The following is a 17,373-nucleotide window of genomic DNA, read 5'->3' as shown; positions in this document are numbered from 1 at the left end:
TCTGCTAGGGTAAGTTATTTGTTCAAGGTTACTCAAAGAGCTAATAATGGCAGAGCCACAATTAGCATCCCATGTTTCTGGATTGTTTTAGTTCAGTGCTTTTTCTGCAAACTATACTGATCCTAAAATTAAAAACAAGAATAAATAATATTTCAGAGGCATTATAAACACACATTATAAAATAATAGATAGATACTATCAACTCCTGAGACATGCATATTTTGCATTGGGGAAGAAACAACCTCCCTGGTCCTCAGACTCCATCTATAAAAAGAAAAATTTCTAAGATAATCTTAAAATTTTATCTTCTGTGAATCAGTAAACTGAATCAGCTACAGGAAATTCTTGCATATGAAAGTGATATTCCTATATATACCAGATGCGTATGTCACTGATTCATATATTTTGATATTCTTTAAAAAAATTCCAAGGCATAAATTATAAATAATCAGAAATTTGATTTATTACATAAGCCACAATATATTCCTTCTGAATATTTTACTAGTTAATAATAAGTAATTTTTAAGAATAACTTTACCAAGAATAGTTGTTGAGCCTCTAATCTAAAATATAATATGGCAAAAAGTATGATATTAATACCATTAATATTTCCATTTATCACCAGGAAACAGCAAATAAAACTGAAGTCTGATACTCTAATGATTTGTTAATACCACAGGCAACAGTTGCTATAGCGTTCCTTTTGCTATCTGAAAAATGAAAATAAACCATTTTCCTTACTGATGTTTATATTTGAAAAAAGCAGTGGGATCATAATTGATTATCTGATACTTCCTAAGCTCCATCATACTATACTTAGATGCCACACTTACTCACAGGAACATGAAACATAACAGAAGTCCAAAGTGACTACAGAAAGCAGTTACTGGGATCTCTATCCATTATGCAATATTTAAATTAGCATTTGCAGCATTTCTCCCTTTTTTAAAATCAAACGTCCATCTGTCTTTTAATAGGTATGTTTCTTCAGTTTCCCTCAATATATAAAAAAATTTCTCAATACAAATTAGTAATAACATATACCATTATTACAATCTCAACTTATGTACCCTTCACATATTATTTCACTAAATCCTCAAAACTAACTTATATTCACATATGAGAAAATTAAAGTTCATAGGCACACCATATCTGTAAATGGGCTTCCCAGTGGCCCAGTGGTCAAGAATCCACCTGCAATGCAGGAGACACAGGAGATTCAGGTTCGATCCCTGGGTCGGGAAGAGCCCCACTCCAGTATTCTTGCCTGGAGAATCCCATGGACAGAGGATCCTGGAGGACAACAGTCAATAAGTTGCGAAGAGTCAAGCATGACTTGAAGCGACTTAGCACAGCATGCACATCTATAATACAGAGGGAAGAACCCTGGGTTTACTGAGCACTTGTACATACTAGGACTTGTGCTAGTAATTTACCTAACTAATCATAGTGTGACCTTCAGAAAGTGTCATTCTCACTTTACAGATAATGATACATAAGTTTAAACACACTGAACAAAGTAGTAGGCAACAGAGCTAAACTACAAATCCAGGTCTTATTTCAGAGTTACCTTCTAGGCACATGACTTAGCAGCTACAACGACTATAGCAACAACAACAAATACATTCTACGTGGCTTACTCATTTATAGATGTTCAATGTTTTTGAGAAGAGGGATTATGTATCCATTTTCTACTGTATAACTATGTTTCAAGAATACTGGAGTGGGTTGCCACATCCTCCTCCAGGGGCTCTTCCCAACCCAGGGATTGAACCTGGGTCTCCTGCATCTCATGCATTGCAGGCAGGTTCTTTACCACTGAGCCACCGGGAAGCCCATTTACAGATATGGTGTGCCTATAAACTTTAATTTTCTCATATGTGAATATAGGTTAGTTTTGAGAATTAAGTGAAATAAGTAGTCTTAGCTGTTAAAAAAGCAAGACAACATAAAATTCTAAATTTTTTGGAAGTCTCAAGTTTAGATCTTTTTCTTAAAAGACACATGTTACTGATCCTGCATGAATTTACCTGGCTGACATTTGACAACTATAATATTTTATCTTCATTATGGATTGTAGATCTCCCTATTGCCTGGTTCAGAAGTACTTAAGAAATGATAGTTAAAATTGTTAATGCTCTAAAACTAGGCTGAGTAAAATGTCTCTGCAGAAGCCATGTATTTTTTATCAGAAAACCCAATTGCACTTCAGAACTTGAAGCTTCTTCTGAAAAGGTATGTACTTGGTTCTACACAAGATAAGCCTGGAACACCGTGTAACAGGAAGTAAGGAAATGTCCAAAGGACGGTGCTGCTGCTGCTGCTAAGTTGCTTCAGTTGTGTCCGACTCTGTGAGACCTCATAGACGGCAGCCCACCAGGCTCTGCCATCCCTGGGATTCTCCAGGCAAGAACACTGGAGTGGGTTGCCATTTCCTTCTCCAATGCATGAAAGTGAAAAGTAAAAGTGAAGTCGCTCAGTCGTGTCTGACTCTTAGCGACCCCATGGACTGCAGCCTACCAGGCTCCTCCGTCCATGGGATTTTCCAGGCAAGAGTGCTGGAATGGGGTGCCATTGCCTTTTCCTAAAGGATGGTGAGTAAAGGTCAAATGAACAGAGATGCCAGTTTGAAAGGGCTTCTAACAGCCAAATTTGGGAATATTTGGACGTCAAAATATAATGTTACTAACAAACTATAACACATTAAACAAAGTTGGAAACCAGGAATCTGTGCTGATAGAAATAACAAATGAATAAATTAAAAATTTAATGAGGTATTAATAAGGTATTTTCAGAGTATAAGGTACCTCCCCACATAATATTTATTACTTACAAAGGAGAAAAGAATAAATTTACAATTGAAGAAGCCTGGTAGAGGCTATCTTAGTCAAGTGACCAAATGTAAATCAGATCACATGCTCCCTGAGAGGAAACAATGAGAAAACCACAGTATCAGCACATCAGCCTACCTACAGCACTCAAAGCCAGCCCTCTCAGCCAGCTGGGTCAGGACCAGCCCCAAAGCCAGCACCCCCACGGCAATCCCGGCTCAGCCACAAGAGGAGGGCACATGCAGCCCATACAGGGGAGATAGAGCGCCCAGAGCAACTGACTCCAGTGACCAGGGAGAGACTGTGCCAGAGGGCCCCACAAAACACCTTTTATCTAAGACCAATGTTTCAAAACCAGGAGATGTAGCTGATATATCTACTACATAGAAACAAACACAGACAGAATGAGAAGATGAGGGATTACCTTCCAAATGAAAGAATCAGACAAAACCCCAGAAAAGGAACTAAACAAAATGGAGATAAGCACTTAGCAGATAAAGAGTTCAAAGTAACAGTCAAAAAGATGCTCACCAAAATTAGGAGACAAATGGATGAACTCAGTGAGAGCTTCAACAAAGAAACAGAAAATATAAAAAAAACAACCAATCAGAACTGAAGAATACCATATCTGAAATGAAAAATACACTAGAGTGAATCAACAGCAGATTAGAGGAAGCAAAAGAATGGATGAGCAATCTGGAAGTCAGAGTAGTGGAAACAACCCAAGTGGAAGAGTTAAAAGAAAAAAGAATTTTTTAAAAAATGAAATAGTTTAAGGGACCTCTAAGACAACCACAACTATATTAACATTTGCATTATTATAGGGGCCCCAGATGGAGAAGACAGAAAGAAAAGAGCACATAACACACTTGAAGCCATAATTGCTAAAAACTTCCCTACCTTCAGTACCAAAAAACAATCTGAATAAAAAATAGGCTGAGTACATGAAAAGATATTTTTCCAAGGAAGACATACAGATGGCCAACAGACATATGAGAAGATGTTCAACATCACTAATCTTCAGGGAAATGCAAGTCAAAACCACAATGAGATATCACCTCACATTTCTCAGAATGGCTATTATTACATAGACAACAGATAACAAGTGTTGGCAAGGATGTGAAAAAAGGGGAACCCTTGTCTTATTGGTGGGAATGTTAACTAACACGGCCACTATGGAAAACAATACGGAGGGTCCTCAAAAAATTAAAAATAGAACTACCATATGATCCAGCAATTCCACTTCTGGGTATTTATCCAAAGAAAACATGAGTTACAATAGCCAAGATATGGAAGTGTTTATTAATAGATCAATGAATAAATAGTATGTGGCATATATACATCACAGTGGAATATTACCCAGCCATTTAAAAAGAATGAAATCATGTTGTATGCAGTAACATGGGTAGACCTAGAGGGTATTATGCTAAGTGAAATAAGTCAGACAGAGAAAGACAAATATTCTATGATTCCACTTACATGGGGAATTTAGAAAACAAAGCAGAAAGACTCATAGACACAGAGAACAAAGTGGTGGTTGCCAGAGATGGGGTATGGGAGTTGGATAAATAGGTAAAGAGGATTAAGAGGTACAAACTTCGAGTAATTAAATAAGTCTCAGGGATATAATGTACAGCATGAGGAATAGTCAATAATATTTTAATAGCTTTGTATGGCAACAGATGCTTACCAGACTTAAGTGGTGATCAGCAATTCATATATATATATATATATATATATATATATATATACACACACACATACATCAAATCACTATATTTTACACCTGAAACTAACATAATGTATGCCAGCTGTACTTCTTAAATATAAACACTTATATAAATTCTTAAATATAAACACTACATTTCCCTCTATTATAACATTATTCCATATAAAACTCATCTCCTCCTTTTGTTCTGTTTGGAACCATGTTAAATACAAAAGCAAACAAAAACAGGTGAGGATGTGCTCAACTGCTGAGCTCATAAAGGCACTGGTGGGGGAAGTGTAGCTTCTGCAAATTCTGCTTTTACAGGGTGAAAACTGAAGCTAGTAAGTGAGTGCCAAGTAGCCTGTTTTTTGATGAGTCCTGCTGTGTATCCTGGAGAAGGCAATGGCACCCCACTCCAGTACTCTTGCCTGGAAAATCCCATGGATGGAGGAGCCTGGTGGGCTGCAGTCCACGGGGTCACAAAGAGTCAGACACGACTGAGCAACTTCACTTTCACTTTTCACTTTCGTGCATTGGAGAAGGAAAAGGCAACCCACTCCAGTGTTCTTGCCTGGAAAATCCCAAAGACGGGGAGCCTGGTGGGCTGCTGTCTATGGGGTTGCACAGAGTCGGACACGACCGAAGCGACTTAGCAGCAGCAGCAGCAGCTGTGTATCCATTATTGAGAAATCAATTCACCAAACTGCTTGTCTTTTATTTGTAAGGGAATAAAGGCTTGTTTCACTTTTGCATACAATTTATTTGTATGATTAATATATTACTATATACATGGAATATAAAAGAACAATTATCCAACTGCCATAGAGGACCATGTCTAATTTCCTGTTCTTTGTAGTACTTTACTTGTTGTTATTATTTTCAATAACAATAAAAGTGTTCCAACACTTAATTATCCCAAAAAGAAAATACACCCCCCCAAAAAAAAGACTTGCTTATTCAGAGTTTTATACAATACAAAGTTTTACATCAAAGAAACAGCATTACTTAGCAAACTTCATGTCACCATTAGATGGAAAGGCTTACCAGGTTCATTTCCTGAGTCAATTCTGAAAGGATTATAACTCCTATTATGCAGTGTTCCATAGCACCCTTTGGAAAAAAAAAAACAAGTTTAGCCTAAATGGAGACACATGATTGGTTCTTAATGCATAAACCAGTTAATATTTACAAGTAATTAAATTATGAAACATCACATTTTCTTATTTATTAAAATATATAGAAAAATCAATATGAGGTCCACAGATAAAAATAATTTCATGTTCATTCTTTGAAGGATACATGTAGATATATAGTTGAGTGGGAAAAAACTTAGAATTGCATACATTCTATAAAATATCTTCAGCATGCGTGACTTACAATAAACTAAACCTCAAAATATTAATACAAGAGTTTCATTTTCCTAAGACTACAAATAAGGAACAAAAAACCATTTTTAGCTCTATAAATTTGCTTGAAGGTTACTGAGATAGATGCATTCAATAAATAATTAATAAATAGCTTAGAAATTAATTTAAATCCCTTGACCTAATATCAGGTAAGGTCACTTAGGCCCTTTTAATTTTATTTAATAGTGTACATGTATTCATTTACATACGGATCTATAATGAAGGCATGTGAACTGTCCAATGCACTCAGTAAATAAATACATGACTTTCAATATAGTATGATGTTTTAATATAATCAGTTTCCAATTTAATTTCAATAACTTCCTTCAAATCAAAATTCAGATTTTATATGGATATTACTAACAAATTACCCAACTGCAAAATCATACTGGAGTATGAGAATAACAATGTAACATCCAATTACTGTGTAATAATTTTAAAAAGCAATACAGATCCTTTTCAAGTCTTAATTTTATAGCTGGTCATTCCTTCTATTACAGAATTTCACTAACACTGGGTAGGTATAATTAAATTCAAATTATCTCAGAATAAGAAAATAAAGGAAACATCTTTAATTTTTGCATTAATTCTTTATGGCCCTTTAGGACAATCTTAACTCTATGAACTCAACTACAGATCTCACTACAGAAGCATCCATCTCCTTTGTAAACCAGGCCACTGCTCCTTAAAGTGTCATTCCCAACAGTTGGTTACAACTGTTGGCCCATGAATCTACCGGTAGTCTGCAAACTAGATTCTGATCTGAGAATGGTTTGATACTGGTTCATGACAAAAGAATTTGCACCAGAATATAAAACAGATAGTCACTAAGTACACTGTGTAGTTCAGCTGGCACTTTTTTCATAGCAAGTCTCTCTCAATGAGGTAAGGACCATGTTGATTTACTGACATATTTATTCTGACATAAACTCCTTATCTCACTGTGGACCAGCAATCTGAATAGCACTGTCCTAGACGACAGTATTATCTCCTGGATACACACGTAGAACGGAGGGACGGAAATGTTAAAAGTATGGCAGCAAGAAGGTTACAACAGAGAAAAAAGACGTACAAAATTTCAGGCCATTAAAAATTTCACAAACCTAAAATAATTTTTAGTACAAAATTCAAAGAAGCTGTTAATACCCAAAGGAACCATGGGGTATCATTTTGGAGTATCAAAACATTAAGTCAATTGTCTTTCTCATGACTCCAGGTTAAGTGAGGTCATAATACCCAGAAAGCAAGTGTTTTTTTGGTGATACTATAATAAACTTTGAAGATAAAACATTTTCTGTTTCTTCTGGCCTTCCAAAACTGATAAAAGCACACTAAAGCCCAATGCAATAAGCTCAACTTACCAGCCACTGAAAAGGGAGCTTAAAAATTGCTAGCCAACAAGAATGATTTAATTTCATTCAGTTCATTCTTTATTTTAAAAGAAATGTAAAGTCTATTCTTGTTTACACTAATGACTGCTGAAGAACTGTGTACAATCTTAGTAAATGACAAGAGAGGGGTGCTACTGCATTAGTCAAAATTATATGTACAACTATGAAGTGAGAAACACATGTGTTACTGAATAAACTATTCCTCTGTCCTAGAGCAGATCTCCTCAGGGCTAAAAATACACTTACTCCACTGATGTTTTAGATAATCAAATATTTGTTAACCAGGACTTCAACAACATGAATAAAAGAGAAGCAGTACAGTCTAGAGTTTGATATTCTGGGGTTTCTAGTATTACAATGTACGATGGAATTACACCTTACATAGTGACTAAATTTGACAGTTACTGTATAAGCAATAACATCTCGGAAAGTCCAAATTGCCTCTAATTGCCAATAAGCCAACACCAAACATCTCTCAATCCAAACTGCCAGTTTTTCCTTGAGATTTATAACAGACCACTTCTTCAGTAACACCAGCTAAAGTACTTTTCTTGCGATCAGGGATAAAATTTACATGAAAAAGTGTGTGTGTGCTAGGTTACCTCAGCCATGTCTGACTCTTTGCAACCTTATGGACTGTACCCCATCAGGCACCTCTGTCCATGGGATTCTCCAGGCCAGAATAATGGAGTGGGTCGCCATGTCCTTCTCCAGGCAATTTTACTGACCCAGGGATCAAACCCATGTCTCTTATGTCTCCTGAATTGGCAGGCAGGATCTTTATCACTAGTGCCACCTAGGAAACCCACATATTTAAAAGTATGTTATCTTTAAATCACAACAAACACTGGGAAATTCTTAAAGAGATGGGAATACCAGACCACCTGACCTGCCTCTTAAGAAACCTGTATGCACGTCAGGAAGCAACAGTTAGAAATGGACATGGAATAACAGACTGGTTCCAAATCAGGAAAGGAGTACGTCAAGGCTGTATATTGTCACCCTGCTTATTTAAGTTACATTCAGAGCACATCATGAGAAATGCTGGGCTGGATGAAGTACAAGCTGGAATTAAGACTGCTGGGAGAAATCCCAATAACGTCAGATATGCAGATGACACCACCCTTATGGCAGAAAGCAAAGAAGAACTAAAGAGCCTCTTGATGAAAGTGAAAGAGGACAGTGAAAGAGTTGGCTTAAAACTCAACTTTCAGAAAATGAAGATCATGGCATGTGGTCCCATCACTTCATGGCAAATAGATGGGGAAACAGTGGAAACAGTGTCAGATTTTATTTTTTTGGGCTCCAAAAATCACTGCAGATGGTGACTGCAGCCATGAAATTAAAAGACGCTTACTCCTTGGAAGAAAAGTTATGACCAACCTAGACAGCACATTAAAAAGCAGAGACATTACTTTGCCAACAAAAAGGCTATGGTTTTTCCAGTATGTATGGATGTGAGAGTTGGACTATAAAGCAAGCTGAGTGCTGAAGAATTGATGCTTTTGAACTATGGTGTTGGAGAAGACTCTTGAGAGTTTCTTGGACTGCAAGGAGATCCAACCAGTCAATCCTAAAGGAAATCAGTCCTGAATATACATTGGAAGGACTGATGTTGAAGCTGAAACTCCATACTTTGGCCACCTGATGCAAAGAACTGACTCATTGGAAAAGGCCCTGATGCTAGGAAAGATTGAAGGCAAGAGGAGAAGGGGACAACAGAGGATGATATGGTTGGATGGCATCACTGACTCAAAGGACATGAGTTTGAGTAAACTCTGAGATTGATGATGGACAGGGAGGCCTGGCATGCTGCAGTCCACGTGGTCGCAGAGTCGGACACAACTGAGCAACTAAACTGAACAAACTATCTTTAAGTATCTGAATCATACCAAACAGGGCATGATGGTCATCCTAAGAGGCACAGAGGAACACAAAAGAGCAGATTTAAGTTCCCCATATCAAACTCTGGAACATACTGTGTGGAATGGCAAATGGAATCACTGGAACAATTTAAATTAGTGTTCCCTAGCTTTTATTTGGGCTTCCCTGATAGCTCAGCTGGTAAAGAATCCAACTGCAATGCAGGAAACCCTGGTTCAATTCCTGGGTTGGGAAGATCCCCTGCAGAAGGGATAGGCTACACACTCCAGTATTCTTGCCTGGAGAATCCCCATGGACAGAGGAGCCTAGTGGGCTACAGTCCACGGGGTCACAAAGAATCAGACACGACTGAGCCACTAAGCACAACACAGCACGGCTTTTCTTCCCTTTTTTTTTCCAGCCCAAATACCTGAACTTGTGTATGTTATAATTTCAGTCATTTAGGTTAAAAACATTCTTGAGAAACTAGTATGACTCAACATGGTATAAGATAAAAAAATTTTTAATGTGTCTTAAGTTAGAAAACCTGCTGAAGTACTATCACCATGCTTTACAAGGTCACTATGCAACCCTATACAAATTAACTAACTTTTCTAAGCCTCAGTTTCTCATTTATAAAATGTAATTCCCTTCAAAGAGATGTAATAAGCATTAAGTTAGATAAAATACATGAAAATATACACGTGTGCATATATGCAATACACAGACTCACACAGTTAGAAATGACAACATGTATTTTTGAAACTACAAAACATAATTTGCATTCTTCAGGTTTGGAAGTTAATACGACATGATCCTCTTTTCCTGGCAATAAAAAATACAGGCTCCAGAGGATAAATAATAAATCATAATTAATATCATTCTAGTAGCCACAAAACAAACTATACAGCTTTAAGAAAAGCAGTTTTTCAAACAAACAAACAAAAATTACTTTTGTTCTTATAATGTAATAAGGCCTTCTTACCTGAAGAAACGTCTTCACATCAGCAATAATTTCTCTGAAGACAAATCGGTCTTTCTGAACTTCAAACCACCCTGATTTAGTGATTTTAGCTATGACTTGAATTAAAGCTTGGATAACAAACGGAGCCAGCTTGGGTTGTGATGCCACATAATTAAGAATGTAGTTTCCTGTAAAAATAAAAAAATATTCTTTCATCATTTGGACTTTTCAGTAACATATTATGAATCATCTAAAAACAGGCAGTGATGACCCATTCTTTGACAAAAAGTTAATTCCTTTCTCCAAGATATGTACTTGCTCACATAGTCAGTTTTCCTATAAGGCTTATCTGTATAAAGCAAATTTGTTCCAATTCAACTGATATATTAGGAGACAGTATGAGTATAATGCAGATGTCATTTTTGTTTTTGCATAATTTCATTTAGAAAAAAAAAAACACTAGATGAATATAGAAGACTGCAACCAAGTCAAATAAACCAAGCCATACTCAAAATGCATGTATCTACTAGCTTTCTCAGTTCATCTCGTGTGTTACCAAATTCACTCATCCCTCTTGGTTTCATAATTTTCCATCCTATATCAGATCACCTTCCTTCTACCACTTTGTAGATTCTACCTTCTACCACTCACAAATTGCAACCCTTTGTAAGCCCACTTCGACAAACTTCAGTCTTCTTCAAGATAAAACCCCATCTTTATTCTACTATTTAGTATTTCTTAGTCATTTAACATGTGTAAACTCTACTATGCCTTTTGACTTCTATCCTTTTTTATGTGTCACTGACAAAATGTTCCAATTTTATTTCTATAACCCCATTTCTCTAATAAGCTCAGTGGTTTTTACTACATGACACTGCACGGCAGTCACTTTTAGGAATACGTATGTCATGTTATAGCAAGACTGACCACACACTATCTGGCTGTTTAAGTGACAGAAAAAGTACATATAAAACAATGCAATAAAATAAGTATGTAAGTTATAGAATGTATGAACAGAATAATAAAGCCTAGAATAAAGTTTATACACCAAAATAATTAACAGTGGGTAGCAAATTCCAGCTACGATGGAGGAGTAACTTAGGCAAAAATAGGCCATAAAGTCTAACAGAAAAACAGAAGAAAAAAATGTTATAAAAGGAAAAGATTCCACTTCTTCTTTGGCCTCAAAGGCCAGCATACAATTTGGGAAAAGAGTGAAGAAAAAGTAAATACTTCACTATTTAACTAAAAATAGCTTTAATGGAAACAACTCCAAAATTTGAGAACACTTTCAACAGCTGTTCTTGACAATTATGATGAGAATCGTGACATAAGAAAAAAAATTTCTCACAACTGGCACATTTCAACCTTAATTTTTATTAACATTAAAATCACACACTTACACAAATTAGATTAAAAGACAGATTTTCCTAGCATTAAACTGTTTCTCCTATGGATTAAAACAATATGGTTCTTTTAAACTTCATTACATATAATTTTTTATTTCCACGACAAAACTTGAGAAAATGATACAGCCATCTGAATATAAAAGAAAATCGACTTATTTACTTCTATTAGTTTTATTTTTAATATCCTGAAAAATTTTAACCTGGAAGGGACATAAGGAAACCATATGTTAGTAGCAGTAACCACTGGCAAGGTAATTTCAAAAATAATAAAACCAAATGGGAGACAAACCAAGTTTCACATTTAAGGTAGGTATCAACAAGCACCACTCCCAAACACCTAGAGAAAAGATACCAGCTAATACGTTTACTATCCAAGGCAAAAAAAAAAAAATTTAATAGACTCTATTTCTGTTATGTTAGTTGAATGTTTCACATATTCTCATGTTATGCTTATTATTGGAAAAGTCTGTTTGATTTTAAGTAAAAATAAAAGATACGTTTTTCATTATCACCAAGAACTATAGTGAATAACTAACTGAATGAACTTTTTGGCCAACCCAATACATGATTTATAATAGTATTCCAGTTTAATAAGCAAGTGCCAATGATAACAATCAAGCAAAACAACAGCAATCTCATCAGCAGCAGCCGAAGATAATAAGGAAAAGTCATACCAAGAAGAAAATGAAATGTTCAGAAATACACATGGGAGAATGAAACAAACAGCTGGAAAAATTCCCAGACAAAAGTTAATAGAAAGTTGGAAAGCTATACACTAGAGGCTCTTTGCATGTCAAATGCCCATATGATAATAACAACAACACCTAGCATTTATGAAACAAGTTAAAATTAAAAGAGCTGAAAAAAGCTTTATGTAGCTCTCACAACAACGTGAAGATATTGCTATTATTATTCTGTTTCTTAGCAAAAAATATGAAAGTCAAAGAGGTGAAACAACTTGTCATAGAGGCCAGGTTGTTCTGGTTTGAGTTTCTGTTTGTTGTTTTCAAATACCAGCCAAATCATATAGACATGTACACCCATGGCTGATTCACGTCAATGTATGGCAAAACCACCACAAAACTGTAAAGTAATTAGACTCCAATTAAAATAAATAAATAAATTAAAAAAAAACTCTACTAAGTCCAAACTTGTAGTCACACTTTATGATCATTCAGCTGATACTTTCAATATTACACATTATAGAAATTTAATATGAAATATTTTTGACTGATTAATTGAAGTCAAGTAAAAAATATGCCACAAAGTCTATTAAAAAACACGCAAAAAGATTATAAAAGAAAGGGGAAAGACTCAATCTCTTGATACTTTGGACTTTGAGATTCAGAATCTCTTTGGACTTTGGTCCAAAAGGCTAGCATGTTATTTCAGGGAAAAGGTGAAGAGAATATAAATACCTCAATATTAACTCCAAATGCTTTAAGAGAACAATTCCAGATACTGTGAACACAAACATTTGAGCTCAAGAGCTAGCTTAAGAAGTATTTTGAGAGAGAATACACACAGAAAGAAACTATGAAGAGAGGATCAAGGTAAGATTTAGGAGGTGAAGAGGTGGGAAAACTGCAACCTTCACACACTGCTGGTAAAAACACGAAATGGTACAGGCACTTTGAACCACAGTAGTGCAGGTTCTTTAAAAGCTAAGAATAAACCTACCTACGACCCAGCGATTGCACTCCCAGGTATCTATTCAAGAGAAATGAAAACATGTCCACACACAAAACGTGTGTCAATGTTCATGGTAGCATTACTCATTGTGGTCAAAAAAGCAAAAACTACCCAAATGTCCATCAAATGGCGAAACGATAACAGGACATCACATATCTATACAAGGGAGTATTATTCTATAACTAAAAATGAAATATCAACACATACTACAACATGGATGAACCTCAAAAACATTTTGTTAAGTGAAAGAAGTCAGATGTAAAAAAACTACACATGGTAAGATTTACATGAAATATCCACAAAAGGTGAACGTTATACAGGCAGAAAACATCTTAGAGGTTGGTGGTATGGGAGCAGGACTAACTGTCAATGAGTATGGGCATTTTGGGGGTATGATGGAAATGTTTACACAAATCTGTAAATTTACCAAAAATAAAAAATTGTACACTTAAATCAACTTTATGATATGTAAATTATACTTCAATAAAGCTGTTTGAAGGGAAGTTAGCAAGGAAGAAAAGAGGGAGGTAGGGATTGAATAAAGGAGGGAGAAAGAGAAGGAGAACTGATTGATTTATATAGGTAATTAAACTAAGCTACATTTTTATTTAAGGATTGACCTGGTGGCTCAGATGGTAAAGGACATGTCTGCCAGGCAGGTTCTATCCCCAGGGTGGGAAGATCCCCTGGAGAAGGGAATAGTTACCCACTCCAGTATTATTGCCTGGAGAAACCCACTGACAGAGAAGTCTATGGGGTCGCAAAGAGTCAGACACGAATGAGCAACTAACATTTTTGGGGGAGGCTTTCCTGGTGGTTTAGATGGTAAAGAATCTGCCTGCAGTGCAGGAAACTTGGGTTCAATCCCTGGGTCAGGAAGATCCCCTGAGGAAGCGATCACAAAGAGTCAGACATGACTGAGGGACTAATAGTTTTATTTGAAAAGAAGATTAAAAGGATAACATTCCAGGCTAGAGAAAACTAAGAAAACGCACCAAGGCAGAAATAACATGGTTCTGGAAAAATACCTCTGGTACACCTAACAGGCTAATACCAACGAAGACACAAGACTATGAGGATGATCCACCAGTGTGAAGCTCAAGAAACGACTTTGTGGCCAAGCTGAGAAGAAACGGTATTTTAATTGATGAGCAATAGTAAGATATTGTAAATTATACTGATAAAGGCAGAAAATAGTGTCCTGAACACAGAGAACAGGCAATAGAGTTAAACAATGGAAGTCTGGGACCATATCATGAAAGACTGAAAAATTTGGAGCTGATGTAAGAAAGGCAATGTGACTTTGAGGCAACCTTCACATTTTCCATTTTAACTGACATGCCAATTATTCTACTACACATGTCAGACCGGTCATAACATTTCAATCTACTTGAGGGAGCAGGAGTAGTTAAGTCAAACCAAGAAACTCATAAAGGAAACACATCATTTGTTGCTTGAAACTGTGTTACAGGTTTCTACTTTTCTCTTTTTTCCAAATTTCTTTTGAGTACACTCATTCTTAATAAGTACACTTTTAAGTATCCACTTAAAAAATATAAGTGAAAGAAACAATTTGAATAGGCCCATATCTATTAAACTGAGTCAATAATTAATAACCTTCCAAAACAGAAAACACCAGGCCTGGATGGGTTCACTGATGAATTCTACCAAATATTTAAGAAAGAAATTCTACTAATTCTCTACAATCTCTTCCAGGACAAAAAGAAGCAGAGGGAATTCCTTCTAACTCATTCTATAAGGCCAACATTACCTTAATACCAAAAGTAGACAAAAACAAGACAAGAAAACTTATAGTTGAGCAAAATATCTCTTATCAATATAGAAACAAAAATCCTCAACAAATTACTGGCAAAGCAATTCAACAATGCATAAAAAGAGTTTTATAATAACAACCAAGTGGCATGTATCCTAGGTATGCAAGCATTGTTCAACATCTGAAAATCAATTAATGTAATCCATCATATCAATGGGCTAAAGAAGAAATAGCACATGATCATAATAGATATAAAAAAAGATTTTAAAAAAATCCAACAGACATTCATGACAAAAAAAAAAACTTTCAGCAAACAGGAGGAACAGAGGGGGAACTTTCTCAACTTCATAAAGAACATTTATAGAAAAAAAACACAGCTAATGAATAAAATGAAAGAACTAAATAAATGAAGAAATATCCCATGTTCATGAATAGGAAGACTCAATGCTGTCAAGATGTCAGTTCTTCCCAAACTGATCTATAGATTCAATTGCAATTCCAATAAAAATCCAAGCAATTTGGATATTGACAAATTGATTCTAATGTTTATATAAGAGGCAAAAGACCCAGAAGAGCCAACACAATACTAAAGGAGAAAAACAAATGGAGGTCTGACACTACCTAACTTTAAGACTTATTTTTATAAAGCTACAGTAATCAAGACTGTGTGGTACTTGTGAAAGAACAAATAGATCAATAGAGCAGAAGAGAGAGCCCAGAAATAGACCCACATACATTCAACTGATCTTTGACAAAGGAGCAAAGGTGATAAAATGGAGTAAAGAGAGTCTTTTCAACAAATGGTAGCAGAAATGGACCTCCACATGCGAAAAAAAAAAAAAATCTAAACACAAAACCTTCACTTTTCACAAAAATTAATTAAAAATGGATCACAACTCTAAACATAAAATGCAAAACTATACAAACTCCTAGAAGATAAAAGGAATAAAATATAGGTGACCTTAGGTTTAGTGATGACATTTTACAAATAACATTAAAAAATAATTGGTAATGTGGACTTCATTAAAATTAAAAGCTTCTGACCAAAGGAATGAGAAGACAACCCACAAACTGGGGGGAAATCTTTGCAAAAGACCTGATAAAGGACTATTTACAAGAAAGAAAAACACCGATACAGTATACTAACGCATATACATGGAATTTAGAAAGATGGTAACAATAACCCTCTGTACGAGACAGCAAAAGAGACACTGATGTATAGATCAGTCTTATGGACTCTGTGGGAGAGGGAGAGGGTGGGGAGATTTGGGAGAATGGCATTGAAACATGTATAATATCATGTATCAAACGAGTCACCAGTCCAGGTTCGATGCACGATACTGGATGTTTGGGGCTGGTGCACTGGGACAACCCAGAGGGAGGGTATGGGGAGGGAGGAGGGAGGAGGGTTCAGGATGGGGAACACAGGTATACCTGTGGCGGATTCATTTTGATATTTGGCAAAACTAATACAATTATGTAAAGTTTAAAAATAAAATAAAAAACAAAAAACAAACAAAAAAAATAAATAAATAAAATTAAATTAAAAAAAATACACAAGGAACTCTTAAAACTCAACAATAAGAAAGCAACCTGACTTAAAAATAGGCAAAAGATTTAGACACCTCATCAAAGAAAATATACAGATGACAAATAAGCATATGAAAAGACATTCAACATGACATTTTATTAGCAAGCCATATAAGAATGGTCAAAATCCACAACACTGAAAACGCCGAATGTAGCAAGTATGTGGGAGCATGGAATTCTCACCACTAATAAGAATGTAAAACTGGTACAGCCCCTTTGGAAGGCAGTTTGGTGATTTCTTATAAATCTAAACATACTCTTATCATACATACAATCCAGCACTCTTCTTAGTATTTACCCAAATGAGGTGAGAACTTATATATACACAAAAACCTGCTTTATAGCAGTTTTATTCATAATTGCCAAAACTTGGAAGAAATCAAGGTGTACTTCAACAGGTGAACTGATAAACTGTGGTAGGTGAGCAGATAATCCATGGTGCATTCAGACAATGACATGTCAGTCAGTATTAAAAAGAAATGATCTACTAAGCCATGAGAAAACATGGAGAACCTTAAATGCATATTAATAAGTAAAAGATGCCAATCTGAAAAGGTTACACACATAATTTCAACTATATGACATTCTAAAAAGGCAAAACTACGGAAAGAATAAAATCAGTGGTTGCCAGGAGTTAGAAGGAAGGGAGAGATGAATAGTTGGAACACAGGTGTTTTAGGGTAGTAAAATACTATATATAATACAGTAATGGAGGCTATGTGTCATTTACATATTTATCCAA

The 17,373-nt window shown here is 35.6% G+C and overlaps 1 protein-coding gene across 11 annotated transcripts in view; it reads right to left on the bottom strand.

Annotated features, from left to right (window-relative positions):
- Positions 1–17,373, bottom strand: part of RANBP17 (RAN binding protein 17) — a 382,268-nt gene that overhangs the window by 345,321 nt on the left and 19,574 nt on the right. For 8 of the 11 annotated variants that reach the window (XR_011562386.1, XM_070774506.1, XM_070774512.1 and 5 more), the window contains 3 exons: positions 10,188–10,354; positions 5,587–5,652; positions 1,195–1,293 (listed from right to left, as the gene is read on the bottom strand). Coding sequence is in view for 10 of the 11 variants with exons in the window: in XM_070774506.1 (XP_070630607.1) it covers positions 1,195–1,293; positions 5,587–5,652; positions 10,188–10,354 (332 nt within the window). In the remaining variant the exon portion in view is untranslated. Of the gene's footprint in view, positions 1–1,147; positions 1,294–5,586; positions 5,653–10,187; positions 10,355–17,373 lie in introns of those variants that run through there. The other 3 variants (XM_070774508.1, XM_070774509.1, XM_019983065.2) reach the window with 2 other exon arrangements.

The sequence above is a fragment of the Bos indicus genome, chromosome 20 (assembly GCF_029378745.1).
Source record: "Bos indicus isolate NIAB-ARS_2022 breed Sahiwal x Tharparkar chromosome 20, NIAB-ARS_B.indTharparkar_mat_pri_1.0, whole genome shotgun sequence".
NCBI classification, from domain to species: domain Eukaryota; kingdom Metazoa; phylum Chordata; class Mammalia; order Artiodactyla; family Bovidae; genus Bos; species Bos indicus.
The sequence above is the reverse complement of the archived record's forward strand: the minus strand, read 5'-3'. Positions and strand labels throughout refer to the sequence as shown.